The following is an 18,915-nucleotide window of genomic DNA, read 5'->3' as shown; positions in this document are numbered from 1 at the left end:
TTTCACTGAGAAAGAAAAAGGAAGTGAAATACATTTGTTCAGTAATTTGTGGATTCTGGATCTGAGAACAATCGGGCCTTCCTTTCTCCTGGATGATTTTAAATTAAAAGCTATGCCACCCTCTTTTATAAGAGTTGTTTCCTCCACAATATTTAACAATGTGTGATGATTTAAATTCCCAATTTCTTTGAGGCATTATTGATTTCCACAGACTTCAAGAAACATTGTATATAGGATATGTAAAGGAGTGGTGAACAGGTTTTTCCTTGACTGTCCGTGATTCTTGAATATTTCCATCCAGTCTGCATAATTTCTCTCTCTGCAAGATGAATAATCCTTTATTTTTTTCAGTCTCTCCTAGGATGTGAGATGTCCATAGGAACATGAATATCATTTACACATTCAGGTTGACACTCAGAACACAGCATATTCAGAAATACTGAGTTATGCCTGCTTTCCCATTCAGATCACAGGTTGCTGTCTTTATCCCAAGAAGAAACAGTTTGTATAAATATATCAAATCTCTTGCTGGGATTGTGCCGAGACTTGCGTATTTACAAAATCCCACAGCAGATGATTTTTGCATGATGACACATTTGGAGTACTAAAAGTGTCACCAGAGAACTGAAAATCTTTAATTACTTCCTTGGGCCTTTTGGAAGGATAAGAAGAAATCAGCCTGATTTCCAGCAGTATTGGTTTAGAATCTAGGAATAACTCTGCAACTGTAAAAGGAATAAAACATTAGCAAAGGTGAGGGCATTCTTCCCCCAAAGCTGTTAAAACAGGCTGGACAAACCTCTGCAGGTATATTTAATTCGGTTAATGAAGAAAGATGGACAGGCTCACCCCTTAGAGTCACTATCTGCCCTACATCTGTGGGATTCTGTTTCTTTAAAATGAAATAATTCAGTAGGACTTAGTAAATCTTCTTTGTCCCCTGACTTCATTATTGTAACTTCTGTGGGCTTCAATAGCAAAATTTAGATGCAGTTCTGAAGGAGGCTTCAGAAATTGTTCTAAATACTGTTCCAAGGGAGGCTAGGAAGTATTTTTTACTCTAGGGAGCAAAAAGTAGTCATCTTAATGGAAAGAACCTGTCCTGTTTAACTGAGAGTGTCACTAAAAGTCATACTTCCTGTTCCCCCTATTTTCCAATGTCATATTTCTCAGCTTTGGCACTGAGAAGAGAATGTCTCCCTTGATATCTTCAGCACTCTTACTGGCCAGCAGTTGCATTTCTAGGGGATAAGTCATCTTGTAGATTTAGCTTCAGATTTTCATAAAGGTCTGCAGAAGTAATTTTTGAAGCTCCTCTCTTCTAGGGGAATCTCTGGCTTTCTGACTGCAGTCAAGACACTGACTTTGGTAAACACCTGAAGCTCTAAAGAGAAAAAAAGATATCTTTCTGACTCCTGAGTTACTGCCTTAATGAGGGAACCAGCCCATTGAGGTTCATAGTGTTTAAGCATAAAATATATCTATCTATGGCCCTGAGGACCACTACTGATTTCAGCACAAGAAAGACCACACATTTTAGAGAGAGTGGTTTTCCAGTGTATATTAAAAAATAGGCCTGTCAAAGGCTAATCCTTTTCTCTCTGAAGCTACAGTGAGTTTTCTCACTATCAACTTCGTAAAATCCTGCCTAACTTCACTGCTAATCTGTGCAGTCTCCCTGTGTCCTGGTGGTCCTGACAAGGGAATTAAAACCTGTCCACCAAACATGCTGAATCTTTGCTTCAGCACACTCCTGCCTTCAACTTTGTAACTGAACCTACGGTGATGGCCAAGCCATACACCATCCCCTCCCACAGCTTCAAAAAAAAAAGGTGCTTTTGAAAAGGAGATATGCAGAGAAGAAGATGAGCTAGCCCCTTTTCCTTAGGCTGCATGCAGTGTGCAGTTTCCTCCCACTTGGGAATTCATGCAGAGAGAAGCAACAATCTGTCCCTGTGGCCAAAGCCCATCCAGTTGGCCTGGAGAGTCCTGTCTAGACACTTTCTGAATGAGTGTGCTCAGGTGCTGACATAGGATGTTCCTGAGTTGTGCCATCTGGACAGTATCCACATTTTTCCTGTGGAGCTCTTTACAAAGTGTGGCTACAAAACAGGATGTTTCTCAGATATGAAAGGGAAAAGGCCAAAGATTCAAGCTTGGCCTTTGCAAGAGAAAGGGAGAGAAAAAATGGTAGTTCCAGCATGTGCTTGATAAGAAAGAGCTGCTTCTTGGCACTGGGGCAGGGCTGTTTTCTTTGTGTTCTGGAGTAACCTGCAGAGAATGGAATTTGCTAGAGACTAGATCAAACAAACCTCACAACCACCTCTTGATTCTTTACCTTTACTATTTGCATTTTCTGCAACACCCCTCTCGTATTGCAGTGTGCACCCAACAGCATAGCATGGCCAGTCCGTAGGTGGCAATTTGCCATGTACTGGCAGTCAAACCAGCAAACATGTATAATTGGCAAGGTTTTATCCTTGGTGACCTAATCCATTCACCTATGAGCACAGGGCATGCCAGTGAGGGTGGGATTTAATTTTCAAGTATTGCTGCAGGAAATGGGAGTTACGAAAAATACTGTGAACCTCTGACTGGAACTTGGGACACATGCTTGTCAAATCCAGAAAACTCAGAGGTAAAGATTCAATTTGGTCTATAAACATAGTTTTCTTTCCCTGGTCCTGTGTTAAAGTCATTCTGCATCATATTCCAAACAAAACCCCCATCACATGTGATCATATAGACACTGAATTCCAAGGCAAATGTCTGCAGCAATAGTCACTAAAATATTTAAGATTGAAGTGACCCCTTTTCTGCTTATTTTTGATAGTAAACTAGAATCATGGGAGTTTGTGGTTTGTTTTTTTTTAATTAGAAATTCACATTCAATTTGTTGTCTTCATGATAACTGGTGTGGTCATGGAACAATGAGATTGCAGCAATCCATAAGTGCAAGTTGGCATCAGTTGTTTTTCAGACACATTAAATTTATGACATTATTAGTTGCTTGTTTTCTTCATATCTAATTACAAATTCGGATAAAAGTGGTCTTAGTCAAAACTTCAAGAACTTTCAGTCTGACAGTGCTCACAATGAGCCTTGAGGCTGCAAGAGACAAACCAGCTAAGCCTAGGAAGAGCAAAATTGACATTCCTGGTAATTATGACAAAAATCAGAGTAATTTTAATTAAAAATGCAACCCTTCTAGGTAATTTGTACAACATGCTCGAAAAACCCAATAGAAACAAAGCTATGTATGCACATACTTTAATTTCTTTTAAATATTCATGATAGACTTTACAGATTGTTTATTAAGAAAAATGGTCCTATAAGTCAACTCTTTCAAATAGTTGCCTGTGGGAAGCCCTGTAACTGGAATAAACTAAAATTAAACTGGAAGAAATCTGGAAGAGGCATCATTTTACATTTGCTAGAAGATACACTGGAAAATGATGACTCTTACCAGTTTATATTTCTGCAGTGTGTGATCTCAAGATGAGGAAACAGACATACAAAATAAAGCCTGTATCTAGAAATATAACAAAATAGAATTCTATTTGAAGAAATAATTTCAATGTTATTTTTGAATGAGGTCTTTTTTCAGGAAAGGATGTTGTAGCCATAGAAATCCCAATGACCTCCTAAGTGAGAAGCCAGGATGGAAAGAGAGAGGTGAACGGCCAGTCATTCACTGTCTCTTCCTCTCCTGTCCTGGTATCAGTCCTACCTATAACATTAGTTATTAAAGTCACACTATTGTTCCAAAAACGAGGTGGTGGCAGGATTCCAGGCTTACACTGCCAAAATGCTATCCAATCCAAATGAAAGATGAAATTGTAGAATTAGTTTTCTTTCCCTTGCTGTTCAAAAAAAAAATTGGTTTTGGACAAATAAACCAGCAAAATTAAATTAAACCTGTGGTTGATAAAGGAAGGACAGAAGAGTGTATGGAATAAAACCCTGGCTACCATAGGTACTTTAAAGTAGTGTTGGCTTCCATGCACTGTTATTACGCATCCTTTGCTGAAAACTGTATACCCTTCACAATTTTGAACCTCCTGTGTGTTTCCTCATATTTTCAATCAAATTATTACATACTAGAAATATGCATAAGGGAAATTATTCTACACATTTTATGGTGTGCTGTTGCTTGTAGCAGTAATTGAAGTACCTTTTCCACTTATGAAAGTACTAATTTTATTTGGTTTTATTGCTTTTCTAGATGCAATTATTTATTTAGTGTGTTTTGGTTTTATTAAATTATGTTTACTATAGGAACATCATAAAAATGTATGAAAGCAACACATCAGCCACTACTGCCCAATGACTTGTTTTGGGGAATCTAGTGTTATTTTTCATATCCAAACATAATAGAATAAAGTAAGAATAAAGAGATAATCTACACTAGAAAACAATGCAATTTTGAGATAATATAATAAAACACCTGGACAATATGATTTCATAAAACTTAGTTCTAAAATTTACATGAGCTGGGTGTTGGAGTGGCTATTTTAGGACATGCAGCATTTTCTAAATGGAAACCTAACATGAAATACAATTAAACATCAAAGGGGAAAGCATATACAGATTTAACTTGCCCTGAGCAACTGATTTCTACAGAACAATGAAAATATTTCTACTTCAAAAGATGCACAAGGTCAATCTTAGGAAATGTAGAATTTTACTCTGACAGTGACCAACAGCTTGTTTGTAAAGTTTTCATAGAATCATGGAATCATAGAATGGCTTGGGTTGGAAGTGACCTTAAAGATCATCTAGTTCTCTGCCTGTGGCAGGGACACCTTCTACTAGATCAGGTTGCTTAAAGCCCCGTCCAACCTGGCCTTGAACACTGCCAGGGAGGGGGCAGCCACAACTGCTCTGGGCAACCTCTTCCAGTGTCTCACCACCCTCACAGTAAAGAATTTTTTCCTTATATCTCATCTAAATCTGGCCTCTTTCAGTTTAGAACTGTTACCCCTCATCCTATCCCTACACTCCCTAGTAAAGGGCCCCTCCCCTTCTTTCCTGCAGGCCCCCTTTAAGTACTGGAAGGCCACTATAAGGTGTCCCCAAAGCCTTCTCTTCTCTACACTGAACAACCCCAACTCTCTCAGCCTGCCCTCATAGGAAGGTGCTCCAGCCCTCTGATCATCCTTGTGGCCTCCTCTGGACTTGTGCAAGCAAGTCCGTGTCCTTCTTATGCTGGGGTCCCCAGAGCTGAACACAGAACTGCAGGTGGGGGTCTCATGAGATTGGAGTAGAGGGGGAAAATCATCTCCCTTGACCTGCTGGCCTCACTTTTCTTGATGCAGCCCAGGATACAGTTGGCTTTCTGGGCTGCAAGTGCACATGAGCTTCTTGTCAACTAATACCCCTAAGTCTTTCACCACAGGGCTACTCTCAGTCCACTCATTGCCCAGCCTGTATTTCTGCATGGGATTGCTTTGACCCTCGCACTTGGTCTTGTTGAATTTCATGATGTTTGCACGGGCCCACCTCTTGAGCCTGCCCAGGTCCCTCTGGATGGCACATCCCTTCCCTCCAGCATGTCTACTGCACCACACAGCTTGGTGTTGTCAGTAAACTTGCTGAGGGTGCACTCGATCCCACTGTCCCTGTCACTGACAAAGATGTTAAATGGCACTGCTCCCAGCACTGACCCCTGAGGAACACCACTTGTCACTGCTCTCCATATGGACATCAAGTCATTGACTGCAATTTTTTGAGTACAACCATCAAGCCAATTCCTTACTCACCGAGTGGTCCATTCGTTAAATCCATGTCTCTCCAATTTACAGACAAGGATGTCATACAGGACAGCATCAAATGCTTTGCACAAGTCCAAGTAGATGACATCAATTGCTCTTCCGTTATCCACTAGTGTTGTAACCCTGTTATAGAAGGCCACCAAATATTTTAGGCACGATTTCCCCTTAGTGAAGCTGTATTGGCTGTCACCAGTCACCTCCTTATTTTCCATGTGCTTTAACATAGTTTCCAGGAGAATCTACTCCATGATCTGCCAGGCACAAACATGAAACTAACTGGCTCGTAGTTTCCCGTGTCTTCTTTTGTTCCCTTTTTCCAGTCAGTGGGAACTTCACCAAACTGCCACGACTTCTCAAATATGATGGATAGCGGCTTAGCCACTTCATCTACCAGTTCCTTCAGGACCTGTAGATGCATCTTATCAGGCCCCAGGACTTGTGCACCTTCAGTTCCTTACATGGTTTTGAACAAGATGTCCTTCTTCAGTGGGTGTTTCTTCATTCTCTCAATCCCTGCCTTTGCCTTTTATGACTTGGGCAGTGTGGCTGGAGCACTGGCTGGTGAAGACTGAGGCAAAAATTCATTGAGCCCCTCAGCCTTCTCCATATCCTGGGTAACCAGGTCTCCTGATTCCTTCTGGAGAGGCCCCACATTTTCCCATCTTTATCACCAACAGAAGCTTTTCTTGCTGCCCTTGATGTCCCTGGCCAGATTTAATTCTATGAGGGCTTTGCCTTTCCTAACCTGATTCCTGGCTGCTCAGGGAATTTCTCTGTATTCCTTCCAGGCTACTTGTTCTTGCTTCCACCCTCTCTAGGCTTCCTTTTTGTGTTTGAGTTAGTCCAGAAGCTCCTTGTTCATCCATACAGGCAGCCTGGTGTTTTGTCAGATTGCTTTGTAGGAAGCTTTTTACATGCAGTGCATCATTCTGTATTGAGGGTCTGAGGTGATACCCACTGAAGTTGGCCAGTAAAACTCTTAATACCTTCAATTAGAGACTAGATGTGCTATCATACACTGAGGACAAAGTCTTCAGTAGTTTCTGGTGTTATTGTGATATCCAGCCTCAAATTAACTCCTGTATTTAGCCTCTGTACTACCTACTGAGTAGATGGCACATATCGTTTTGAAATCTCAAAAGAAATCTTTAACATATCATAAAGGGCAAAACCAACTTAAATGCCTAGGAACTAAGGCTAATACTCTCAGGCTAGAAAGAAGAGAGGAATAGAAAAATTAATGAAGTATCAGAGCAGTTGACTGAGAGTTTTTCTAACTCTTTAAACCAAAGCCAGGATAGGACAGATGTCTTTCTAGATGTGGCTCAGTCCCAATACATGAACAAAGAAAAGAAACATGTGATTTTATTTATGTTACATACAAGATCAGGCTGGGATCTCCAGGAAGTCCCTTTACGTCGTTACACCAGAGAATTCAATGACAGAAGGAAATGTTCTATGTAGTCAACAGTGGAGCATTTGACGGTGAATGAGGAACAGAAGCTGAGATCAAATAGGGCTACCCGTGCAAGAGGGGGAGAGAAGACCAGTGAATAATCAAATGCAAAGATTACAGTTCTGCAGACAGTTAGCCCTGCATGCACAGATCAACTGACTTCACTGACACCACTTGCAGCAGCAGCTGCACAAAGTATTTCAGGATCAGACCTGCAGAGAAGAAATAAGATGAAATTAATGCTGGAAAAGTGTAAACTGATCCACTCAGAGGGAAACAATCTGAAATTCAGAGTGTGAGCCACTGTCAAGGCAAAACGAGAGGATTCCAGAGCAGTGCAAAAGACAGGAAGCAGGAGAGCACAGGGACTGATTTCAGAGGATGTTAGATGTTTGGATTTTTAGCCAGAACACAATATAGTAATTAGTCAAACACATTTCAAGGAAACAGAAATAACATGTTAAATAGAAATAAATAGCAGTAATAAAACATAAAGGAAACTCTGGGCACTGGAAAATATTGTCAATTTCTTCATTATAACTAAGTCCTGCATGGAAAACCTTGGTTTATGAAGTTTGAATCAGTTTTCAGTTTACAACTGGCAGAGCCTTTCTTGGTCTCAGTGATGCAACCCTTTTCTATGAGGCATACTCTTGTGACTGCAAAAAATCACATGGCTGAAATGTTCTTTGTTTTGTTTTAATTGTCCTTTTTAGGCTTAAACTTGAGGACACCAGTTATGTTCAGGTAGAAAACAGTACTCAAGCAGATAAAAGAACAAATTCTCCAGTTCTTCACTTGCACAGGGCCTTAGCACTTCACCTTTCTTCCGGAAGCACAGACTTCAGTCTTCTACAGATGAACTGAAATCCATTTCAAGCATTAGGTCCCCTAGTTCCACAGCAAGTCTTTTGCTTGTCGCTACATTTCATGAGGTGAATTTGATAGGAACAACTCAATTCCAACTGATCAGCCAACACACACAAAGGAACACAAGACTTTCCTCCTTTAAGCCACCACTCTGTGTCTATATGAAGTCCCCAATAGCAGTAAGCAGCTCTTCTATCACCTATGTGAAATTTGTTCTGTAGATTTTCTTGATAACATCTCTCTAAGTTTTATAGTTTTAAGTCTGAAACTCGACCACTGTAATACATCAGACGGCTTTGGTGGTATGGCCTTTGTTCTAAACTGAACTCATCCAGCATGACAAAAGTGATGAAATCCCATTGGAATGTCAGTAACTGAATTCTATCAGTTTTTACCACTCTCTGTATATTTTTAACATGGTTTTTGTTCTGTTAAGAAACATAATGAGAGGTACTGGGAGTGGCTGTGATTAGAGATCTAACTGGTGCAAGGTTTACAGCTAGAAAGCAAATCTGGCATATATATATATATATATATATATATATATTTCAAATTGCAAAATCTCCAATAACTAAAATTAAATTGGGAAATTTAGGATTAAAGATGCTGAACATTTTGCTAACAAACATCTTTCAAATCTGCAATATTTGAATTGTCAAATCAAAATATTCAATGCTTGAGAAGCAAAGGGAAATTGGAAATGAACCTGAAAATCGTATTTCCTGTTTCTTATTTTTAATATTTTTATTTCCTCTTCTATGAACTAACTCTAGTGCAAACTAAACTGATTAACAGCATAGTAGAATTAGCATGTGTGAGAAAAGAAATATAGACCATTCTATAGAATATTTATATCCAGTGGTAACGACATTATAACTGTAATCTGTTGGTTCTGTTTCCTAGCCAAAAATCGCAGAGGAGAATTTAACATACGCTGAACTTGAACTTATGAAGCCGATTCAGGAAGCCAAAGGCATTCCCAGTACGACAGTCTATGCACAGATACTCTTTGAGGAGAACAAGCTGTAATAGTTCATGCCTATATAAATGTCCTTTGTCTGTGTTCTATTTAATTCTTGCTGTGCTGTTTATTTATAAAAACCATACAAATGTCCTTATTTTTTTTATTTCCATTCATGCACTTCTATTTCTCTATGATACTTTTAATGAAATGTACTTGAAAGTAATCATAGGAAAAGCAGCTTGTCTAAAAGTGACATCCCAGAGACACCTTTTGTAGTGTTCATCCCCTCTCCTTTAAATGAACTGAAGTTCCACCTGGGGCATTTTCAGTACTGAACATTATTCCTTCTTTGATGCCAATATGACTCCAGTTGCAAACATCAACATCTTAGCAAGCCTCCGAAGGACTAGTGACAGGAGCCATGCATATCAGCCTGCTTCTGAAAATAAAGACTACTGATCAGAAAATTTGTCAATTTAATGCTCTTTATCCCATCAGAAAAATATTAGCTCAGTAAAGCTGAGACTTTTTTCTACAGCTAAGGAAGAGGAAAAGCTAAAATTACTTCTGCTTTTTTTCCCCTCTAGAAATAGTTATAAAAACATATGGTTTCTGTATTTTCAAATTTACTTTCTAAATGAGATTGCCTTAAAACAACTTGTTATTTTTAGTCAAGTTCTCCTTAAGTGCTTGAAATCAACCATTTCAAAATAATCCAGAGGAAACATTTATAGTTAAACTCCAATGTTTTAAGGAAGAATATTTATAGCTTAGGAACATTTTCCAGGATTTAATCTTTTAGTAATTCTGATTGGGAACAGGAAAAACTTGATAGTGAGTAAAAGACTTTGACAGAACCAGGACACTGGTTTTGGCCTTGATTTAGATTGGTGCTTCCAAACCTGCAGAAGTTTCCTCCTGTGGCATACATTACTGAGCTACTGATCTAGAGGAAAAATTACACAGCTTCTGCTTTGGTATAGAGCAGAGTCTGTTAATGCCCTACTCTGGTGTTATTTCTCTGGAAAGACCAGGGCTCAGGAGATAGGGAAATGAGCCTAATGTGAGAGCACAAAATGTTTTTCCTCTTTCTTCACCCCTTGGTAAGTGAGAGAGGATTCTTCCTTTTCCTGTGATAGACATTCATGGAAAGCAGGCTATTCTGTGGCAGCCTGGGCATTTCAGTCATGAAGGATAGCTGGACCGATGTTTTCAAGCTTCTAAATTTCCAATGCCCAGATTCCACCACAGATCAGGGAGAGTTGGGTACTCAACATCTTTCAGCCCTTAGGAAGCTTTAGCCCTTGACTAACTGCACAGTTAATGGAGATGCAAAAGCATGGGCTCTTTAGCTCACCATCAGAGCATGCGGATCTGATACTTGGAATGTGCCAGCTCTTCTCCAGGTCTGGGAGGTCACTCATTCAGCAGTATTTAGTGTGGATTTTGGAGTAGCACTTGTAGCCCTTGGGTTTTGAAATCCTAACCAAGGTGATCCAAGTTGCTTCCTCCTTCACAGGTCAGGCCTTTTTAGTGATACAGCCACTTCCAACCAGGGCTTAGAGGACAGCTGGGAACCATTGTGGGAATACACATACCCTTATTCCTGTTACTCTGTGGGAGCGCAGGAGAGGAAGGCAGTGGTGACATTGCAGGGATGGGGACACATGACAAAGGGAGAGAGCACATCACTGCCTTTTGGAGGGTTTGACCAGAATAAGAGAGTCTGTATAAACTGGTTTTTAACTTTTTTAAAAAGGGATAGAGATTAGGCAGCATACAGAATCTGTTACTGTATAGTCAGGATGTGTAAATGTAAAACACAGTCACCTGCTTCCATGTTGGTTAAAATTCTCTTGTATGAAAAAAAAAATTAAGAAAAGCTTATCAGGCTGGCCATTACGTATGGTACTAATTCCAACTCTAGTCCCTCATCCAAACAGTTCTTTCCAAACTAAGGCCAGCTTTTATCAATAGGTTTTGCTAGTAATTGTTTGCATTTTTAATGTTTGTATTTGCAAGCTGGCAAGGAAATGTTTGTTTCATCTTTTCATTATCCCAGGAGTTTAATCACCCACCAAAAAGGAATGGTATCTTTCCTTGTTTTCTGAACGGTTGATGGACTTTCAATAACAACAGCAATCAACTCACTGACCAAAAAGAAATTGGTGCTAAAGAGTGCTCAAACATTCAGGGATCAGTTTTGGAACAGCCAGAGTCTGACTGACAATTCAGAGAGGACATCTTGTATTGCAGTCAGCTGTAAGGAAGTATAGAACTTATTAGTAATTCCTTTGAAATTAAAAATAAAACCCTAACATTAATCAGTCAACCACTTAGTAGTTAAAACATTCTAAAGTTTGGTATATAAACATTCCTTTTACATACAATTGGACATTGTGCCCAGTGTTCAGAAAAATCCTCTACTGTATGTCTATGCCCAATATTTTAATGAATACCATTCTTTGTGTATTAATATTCTATATAGTCTTGTTTATGTTTGATATCTAATTCCCAAAAAATAATAGTTTATTGAGCTAAATAAATTACCTTTTTTTTGGTAAGATAAGTTTTCTCAGTCTGTGTAGGATTTGTTGTTTGCTAGAGAATGATTTGAGGATATGTGTTTATCTTGTGCTCAGCATTTAGACAATCCCAATAGGTGGGAATTGAATTTTTCATTCTGCAGAAAATTCCCTGATTTTAAAATGTTTTTCATTTGTGACTGACTTCATATGACAGCAGAATCCTGAAAGACAACAGACCGGCTGAGTGGAAGGAGGCCAGAAATACTACTTAGGAGAACACCCACCTTCCTGAGAAGACATTTCCTATGCCTTTTCTTATGCAGTGTCCACCCAGATTTAATAATGTCAGATCATATAATTGGAGAAAGAAAAACATCAGCCTTTACTTTGCAATTAATTGTAGATCTTTATCAAAGCAACTCACTTGAAAGACTATGGAGAAGAAAATTTCACTGAGGATAATATACTTTAGTGGGAGAAATAGAGTGTAAGTTGAATTTAGCTCCTTCTAACAGGAACCACAATGCCAAATTTAATTTCTGGCCTAACTCCCTCTGGCTTCAGCAGAATGGCAGCAGAGCTGAACGTGGGCCACTGTTCTTTTATGACAGGAGCTGCCATGAAGACCCTTAATACCTTATTAAACAGCAGTCAGAGTCTGCTGAGTCATACTATTTTGGTTACTCCTGTTGTCACAGTAAAACATGGCCTAGTGCTGAAATTTTAACAAATACAGCTCTATCTGCTTCACATCAATTTAGTATCACATTATTAAATGTTAATGTACTCCACCCTATAGCTTTAAATAGGATTAGAAATGTTTACAGCTTTGGTTAAATGCACCTTGTTCCTTCACATTAAATTTTATTACCAGAATCCTCCATCAGCAAATAGGAGTAAATCATATTAGTGTTGCAGGCTGTGTGTGGGTTGATTCTGCAGCCCAAGGAAAAGGTGTTTTATTACTCTTTATTACAACTTTCTAATTGGTAGGTGTGGTCAGAATGTCATTATCTCTGTAACTACAAGCAAATTATTTGTTTTAGAATAACTGTAACATAATTTCAGGGTTCTCTTCATTAAGAAGTTCAATAAACTTGTGTCCTTAGCCAGGGTTTGGCCAGATTCTGCTGGCATAGCAGGACTCAGATCAGATGAGGTCTCATTTGATATTTGATTTGTAGGTCAAATTCTGCTTTTTAAGGTCTCTCCAAAACATCTCTGGTAAGTGACATCAAGGTGAAAAGCTCCTTTTTGGCTTCAGTCTAACCTGTCAGTGCAAAACAAAATTCCTAAATTCCACTGCATAACAATTGCTCTTCTGATTTCCTGCACTAATCTGAAATACACTTATTGGTGTGTTTTGTTCCACCACCTGGTTTGACACTACTGGTTGGGAGGCAGGGTAGATCAAAAGACTGCATGTCAATAGAAGACACCAAGTTTGTGTTATTCCTCTCAGAAAAAAAGAGAAAATGGAGATAGAACAGATTTTGAGATGTCAGCTAGTCTACCATTTGATCTCAAGGTTGGACCAACTCATCCTGACTTAACCTGGTAGACATTGGTCTAACCTCTTCTTAGAAATTTACAGTGATAAGGTTCCATACTCTCCTCACCACCCATTTCCACAGCCTTAATCAGTCAAAAAGTTTCTTAGCATATAGGCTGTATCTTCTTGCCTTTTCCCCAGGAGACACACAGAACATCTCCCTTTCCCCTTAACAGCCGTCTCCATATTTGAAGACTACCGAAGGGGAGGTTGAAAAGAGAATTAACAACTTCAATTCTGTCAGACTTTCCACTTGTAAAGAACAAATGATTCCCAACACTGCTTCTCTGGAAAAGATTAACATATTATTCCAGAGAAAACAGCCCTGGAAATTCAGGGAATAGTTACGTTGGGTTCTGAGCTGGCACACAGAGGAAAACACCTGCTGAAACACCTGCACAAAACACACCATAGCTCCAACATGTGGATCTCAAACAACCCCTCTCCTTGGCTGTCTCAGCTCTTTCAACAAACTTCACAGCAGTTTCATATTCCAGCATTTCCACTCAAAGGCTAAATGCTGAAGCAATGTGCTTTACTGACTGCGTAGCAATAGGTAGGGCAAGAATCCAACTTGTCTTGGCACTATATTGTGTTAAGTCTTTCTTGTTCCTCACCAGCTTTGCTGGGCTGTTTGCTTTTCAGTCTTTCACCACCCCGGTGAGAAATGTTCTGGCAGCCCTTTTTGAGCTTCCAGCTGAGACATGCTCAGGTTTTCATTTTAGTACATGACACAGTTAGTCAATGCAAATGGCATTTTTCCCTGCTGTGCAGGACCTGGGACTGTCCTGCATCTCACACCAGGGACGTAGGAATCACAGAATCATCTAGGTTGGAAAGGACCCTGGAGATCATCTAGTCCAACCGTTCGCCTAGCACAGTTCCCACCTACAGCATATCCTTAAGCTCTAAATCCACCCTACTCTTGAACACCTCCAGGGATGGGGACTCCACCACCTCCCTGGGCAGCCCATTCCAACGCCCAACAACCCATTCTGTAAAGAAATGCTTCCTAATATCTAGTCTAAACCTTCCCTGGCACAACTTGAGGTCATTCTCTCTTGTCCTATCGCTTGTTACTTGGTTAAAGAGGCTCATCCCCAGCTCTCTGCACCCTCCTTTCAGGTAGCTGTAGAGGGCGATGAGGTCTCCCCTCAGCCTCCTCTTCTCCAGACTAAACATCCCAGTTCCCTCAGCCCCTCCCCGTACGACCTGTGCTCCAGACCCTGCACCAGCTTTGTTGCCCTTCTCTGGACACGCTCGAGTCATTCAGTGTCCTTTTTGTAGTGAGGGGCCCAAAACTGAACACAGGAATCGAGGGGCGGCCTCACCAGTGCCGAGTACAGGGGCAAGATCCCTTCCCTGTCCCTGCTGGCCACGCTATTGTTGACACAAGCCAGGATGCCATTGGCCTTCTTGGCCACCTGGGCACACTGCTGGCTCCTGTTCAGCCGGCTGTCAATCACCCCTCCAGGTCCCTCTCTGACTGGCAGCTCTCCAGCCACTCCTCCCCAAGCCTGTAGCGCTGCTGGGGGTTGTTGTGGCCCAAGGGCAGCCCCCGGCATTTGGCCTCATTGAAACTCCTCCAGTTGGGCTCAGCCCATGGCTCCAGCCTGTCCAGGTCTCTGCAGAGCCTCCCTACCCTCGAGGTCAGAGGTCATGTGCACAGGGTCCCCAGGCAAGTTCACTTGGGTTCTGGTCCTGGCTAGGGAAAATCTTTGGGGAAAGGGACTTCTTACGTCCCTGCATGCCTGTTCCCTGTGCCCCTCTTGAACACAAGCTGTTGAGTGGAACTCAAATTGTCCCTCTTGGACTTAATTTCAGTTGTTAAGCCATGTTAAAATCCTATCTTGTCTGCAGCTATATTTTACCATAAGGAACCAAATGAGAATACAATGGTGCTTTAGGACTCTGTATATATTGCTGCACAAGACAAGATCACATTCTGGGGCTTCTGTCTTTCTGTTCTTGGCTGGCATGGTCTTGGGCACAGGTGACAGCAGCTACAGTACATAGTACCCACAGCCCCAAATCTTTCTTTGAGAATTTAGCCATTGATCCTTTTGGATTACTCTCAAGAAAGAGGAGGGCTGCAGGAACTTCTCTGACAGCTAACAGTTCTCTCCTGACACTGGGGGAGGACACAGCACAGGACCAAGACATCACATAAAATACACAGGGCAAAAACTACATGGGGATGGGCAACAGTTACCACTTTCAAACATGGTAACTAGAAATGTGACCTCCCCTTGCCGTAAAAGCAAACAAGGAGTCACTGGACACTGCTCAGTGGTGTAACACCACTTTCCCCCCTCTGATTCTTCCTGCTGTGCACAGGAACTAGAAGGGGAACTGCTCAGGCCTGTATTTGAGGGGATTTTTCAGGCAGCCAGTTAAGAAGCTTTACAAATCTTATTCCCCTGCACTAGTCCTGCAGGAGACAAGTAAGTGGAGAATCCTGGCCTAAATACTCAGATCAGAGAAGATCAACAAGACTGACAGCCAGCATTATTATTATTTTATATGGCACCTCTACACCTTAAATTTTGGTCCTGTCTTGCCATGGCCCTCTGCTCTCATGGGAAAACGTGCCCTTCAGATCCCTCAGGCAAACATAGCTATGCTCACTTCTACCTCTACTTCCTCCCTGCTTGCTCTCAAAGAGCAACGAGAACATAGAATAGCTCTGTCCTGCCGGGGAACTAACTCAAAAGACAGAATTAGTAAATCACTGTGCACATGACGATGGCAAATGGCAAAGGCCACTCCTATGTATCACTATAAAAAATAACATTAATTGGGATGCTTTGCAATTTCCTGTACAACCCATAATTAGGTTAGATAAGAAACTAGCAGTGTCTAAGTGCTATAAATGTCTAAATTAAGTTATTTTGAAAGAGCTTGGCACTTTGACATTTGAGAGTTCAGAGTAATTGGGGTATTGAAATAAAATTGCTTCTGTTATTTAAAAGGTCATTATCTTCTTCGGGTAGATATATAAGGACTATTTTCCACTCTACTGAGCTGTTCTATTTGGTACAATTAGACCTGCTTGAGTAGATTTCTAGTGGGCCTCCTCCCACTTATCACAGTCCCAGTGCTGCCACAGGAAAGGGCCTGTAAATATACAGTCCAAATATGGAGCAGCTCATCATCAGGCTCTGAAGAGCCAAGAGCTGCCCAGAGCTTCAAACAGACACCCACCATGAACAGCACACACTGCTACACTCAGCAAGATGGCAAACAAGTCCTTACACTACCAAAGTCAACAAATGCCAGGTTACAGGCAGAAGCCAGCCTGCCAGGCTATGGAGCAAAGCAGGATTTCACTTTCCCAACCAAATTACCTTATAGTCTGGCAGCAACTCTGGTTATTTCAATAATACTGGAATCCCTTTTTTACAACATGCATGGTCCCACTGTCAAAATAAAGATATGCCTTTTGCTTCCTTAACAGATTTGGTGCTCTACAAATCTGACAGTCAAAGACGGGAACTTAAATGACTACACCTTGACTGCATTTTATTTTGGTTAGTCTAGCGGTGTCAGTAAAATAAGGGGGTATAAAGACATAGATATTGGCTGAGATTTAGCTTGTTACCACCTCTCCACTGGAGACTGCCACAGCCAGGAGACTGTGGGGAAGAGACTGAGCACAGGAGTGGGCAAAGAGCACTCTCACTGTTCATTCCAGTGGCTTAATCCCTGTGCTTCTGCAATGGGAGCTGAGCATCCCACCAAGAATGGAGTAGCTATGGGAGCATGACTCCTCATTGTCCCTCCTGGCCAGGGAACAGATGTATGAGGGAGAAGCAAAGTCTTTGAGCCTCCTGTCCAAAATGAACAGGAAGACAATATCTGACCTGCTGTCCCATGCTGTCCCATGCTGCTGTTACAATCACCCACATAGAGAAAGCTTCTCATCCATCAGTAAGAGCTTATGATGTTCTTTCTACCACAGGCCTCACCTGACATCCTTAGCTCCAGCCACTCAGCCAACATGCTCCCTGTTGCTCCTTCAGGGACTGCCCTACACCAACAACCCTCCACGTGCATTGGGTTGCAACATGTGAATATGAAACACAAGTGATCATTGAACACAGGTTCAGCTGTCCCCATCACATGGCCTACGTTTTCTCAGTGCTCATTACAGCAAATATTACTCATGGTCACCAAGATCCCAATGTACTGCTGAATGCTCCCTGGTTCTGGATACCAGGTTTCCATAAGGCATTTAACTCCAGTGCAGGGAATGAGGGAGTTCTCATATAAAAACTTCATGCAGCAAATTTCCAGGAGCCTCCTGACACTTGGGAAGAGCTCAGATGACCACCTGTCTGTAAGGCAAAAAGCACAGGGATGACTGGCATTCCTCCACCAGTCCTGTTCCCTCTCATGTCTCCCCACCAGCCTGGCTGACTTCAGTGACAGTAATTGCTATGCATAGGTCTGAAGAGTGACACCAGAACAGCAAGTACTAGTCTGATGCTTAGGTGATGTGTGTGACCATAAGCAAACAAATGACTCCAGCTACCTGGCTCAGAGGTGCTTAGTACCAAGCGGGAGAAGACAAGAGAGATAGGATCAGGTCCAGAGATTTTCTGGGCTTCTTTTTCAACTTCCTTCAGATGTCTCTCCTGAAAGATGAGAGACAAGCACAACAGGCTGCATTTTCATGCAGAAGGGAGCATATTCCTGCAAATTATTTTAGCTCATATGGCTCTCAAATAACTTCCCTTGTGACAGCCATAGGCAATCATGAATGAGATGATCTTTTTACCAATACCCTCTTGTAACAAGCTTTGAGATCCCTGCATGAAAAGGACTTGAAAACAGTAGCACATGGTGAAAATCACAAGGGAAATTTTCCTGTGGGAGTTGCAGATCAAATTGAGTGAATTTCTCAAAAAAGGTTTGAGCAAATTCTTTGTTACGAAGATGCAAAGGCCCTGCAGTGCACAGGCAGCTCTGCAAATACCGCTTGACTAGCATTTGTCAGCCAACAGAAAGCTACAGAAATCAGATGGTATTTAATGCTCACTGTAGCATTTATAAAACTTCTATTGCAGAACAAGGAAGCAAGATGGTCTGTGCAATAACCAAATAAGTGTGATTAAGGCATTTTAGGGTTTATGGCCCTCGATTAGATTAAGCTGATTTTTAAAGTCACATAAAGGTTGTGCTGTTCCACATTTCTCTTCTTGGTTTTCCTACAGGGTAGAATTAAGACTGTGCCTTATTTCTGTATTTCTTATCCTAATGGGATTTGGATTTCTTTTAAGGGTAATTCTCATCCTGAGCTACTTACCCTTGCAAAAGTTGGTTCTGAGATAATTACAACACTCCATTGATGTTCGTGCTGTGCCACTTACAGTAACAATGGAGTTATGCTGAAAGTATTTCCTGTGGAATTACTCTACTTGCTTAATTTTTCCAACATATTCTAGATCTTGTACCCCTACATCCCATGTGGCCATTAGAAAGTCAGTATCACATCAGGATACCCACCAAGTAGGCACCACTGCTGCCTCTGATCTAGCACCAAGTCTTGTCTATGTGACAATGAAAGCTACCTCCACATCTAGAGCTGATGATTTCATGGACATTCATCATTTACCAAAAACACGAGACCATCACAAATATAAAAGTGGTTGTAAGAGGGCTAATTTCTTGTAATTGTTCAACCATATATTACAAATTTCTAGCAAAATCCTCACATCACAGAGACCTGCCTGCAGAAGGATGACCAGGAAGAACTCTACCACTGTTGC

General features: G+C 41.1%; 1 protein-coding gene across 2 annotated transcripts in view; it reads left to right on the top strand.

Annotated features, from left to right (window-relative positions):
* Positions 1-11,636, top strand: part of VSTM4 (V-set and transmembrane domain containing 4) — a 42,502-nt gene extending 30,866 nt beyond the window's left edge. The window contains exon 8 of one of the 2 annotated variants that reach the window (XM_026851341.1): positions 9,004-11,636. In XM_026851341.1, the coding sequence (XP_026707142.1) occupies positions 9,004-9,129 (126 nt within the window). In that variant the 3' untranslated portion in view covers positions 9,130-11,636. Of the gene's footprint in view, positions 1-351; positions 625-9,003 lie in introns of those variants that run through there. The other variant, XM_026851342.1, reaches the window with a different exon arrangement.
* Positions 11,637-18,915: the final 7,279 nt, after the last annotated feature.

This window comes from Athene cunicularia (assembly GCF_003259725.1).
Source record: "Athene cunicularia isolate RWA chromosome 6 unlocalized genomic scaffold, athCun1 chr6_part1, whole genome shotgun sequence".
NCBI lineage: Eukaryota > Metazoa > Chordata > Aves > Strigiformes > Strigidae > Athene > Athene cunicularia.
Note: the sequence above shows the minus strand (reverse complement) of the source record. Positions and strands in the feature narration are given on the sequence as shown.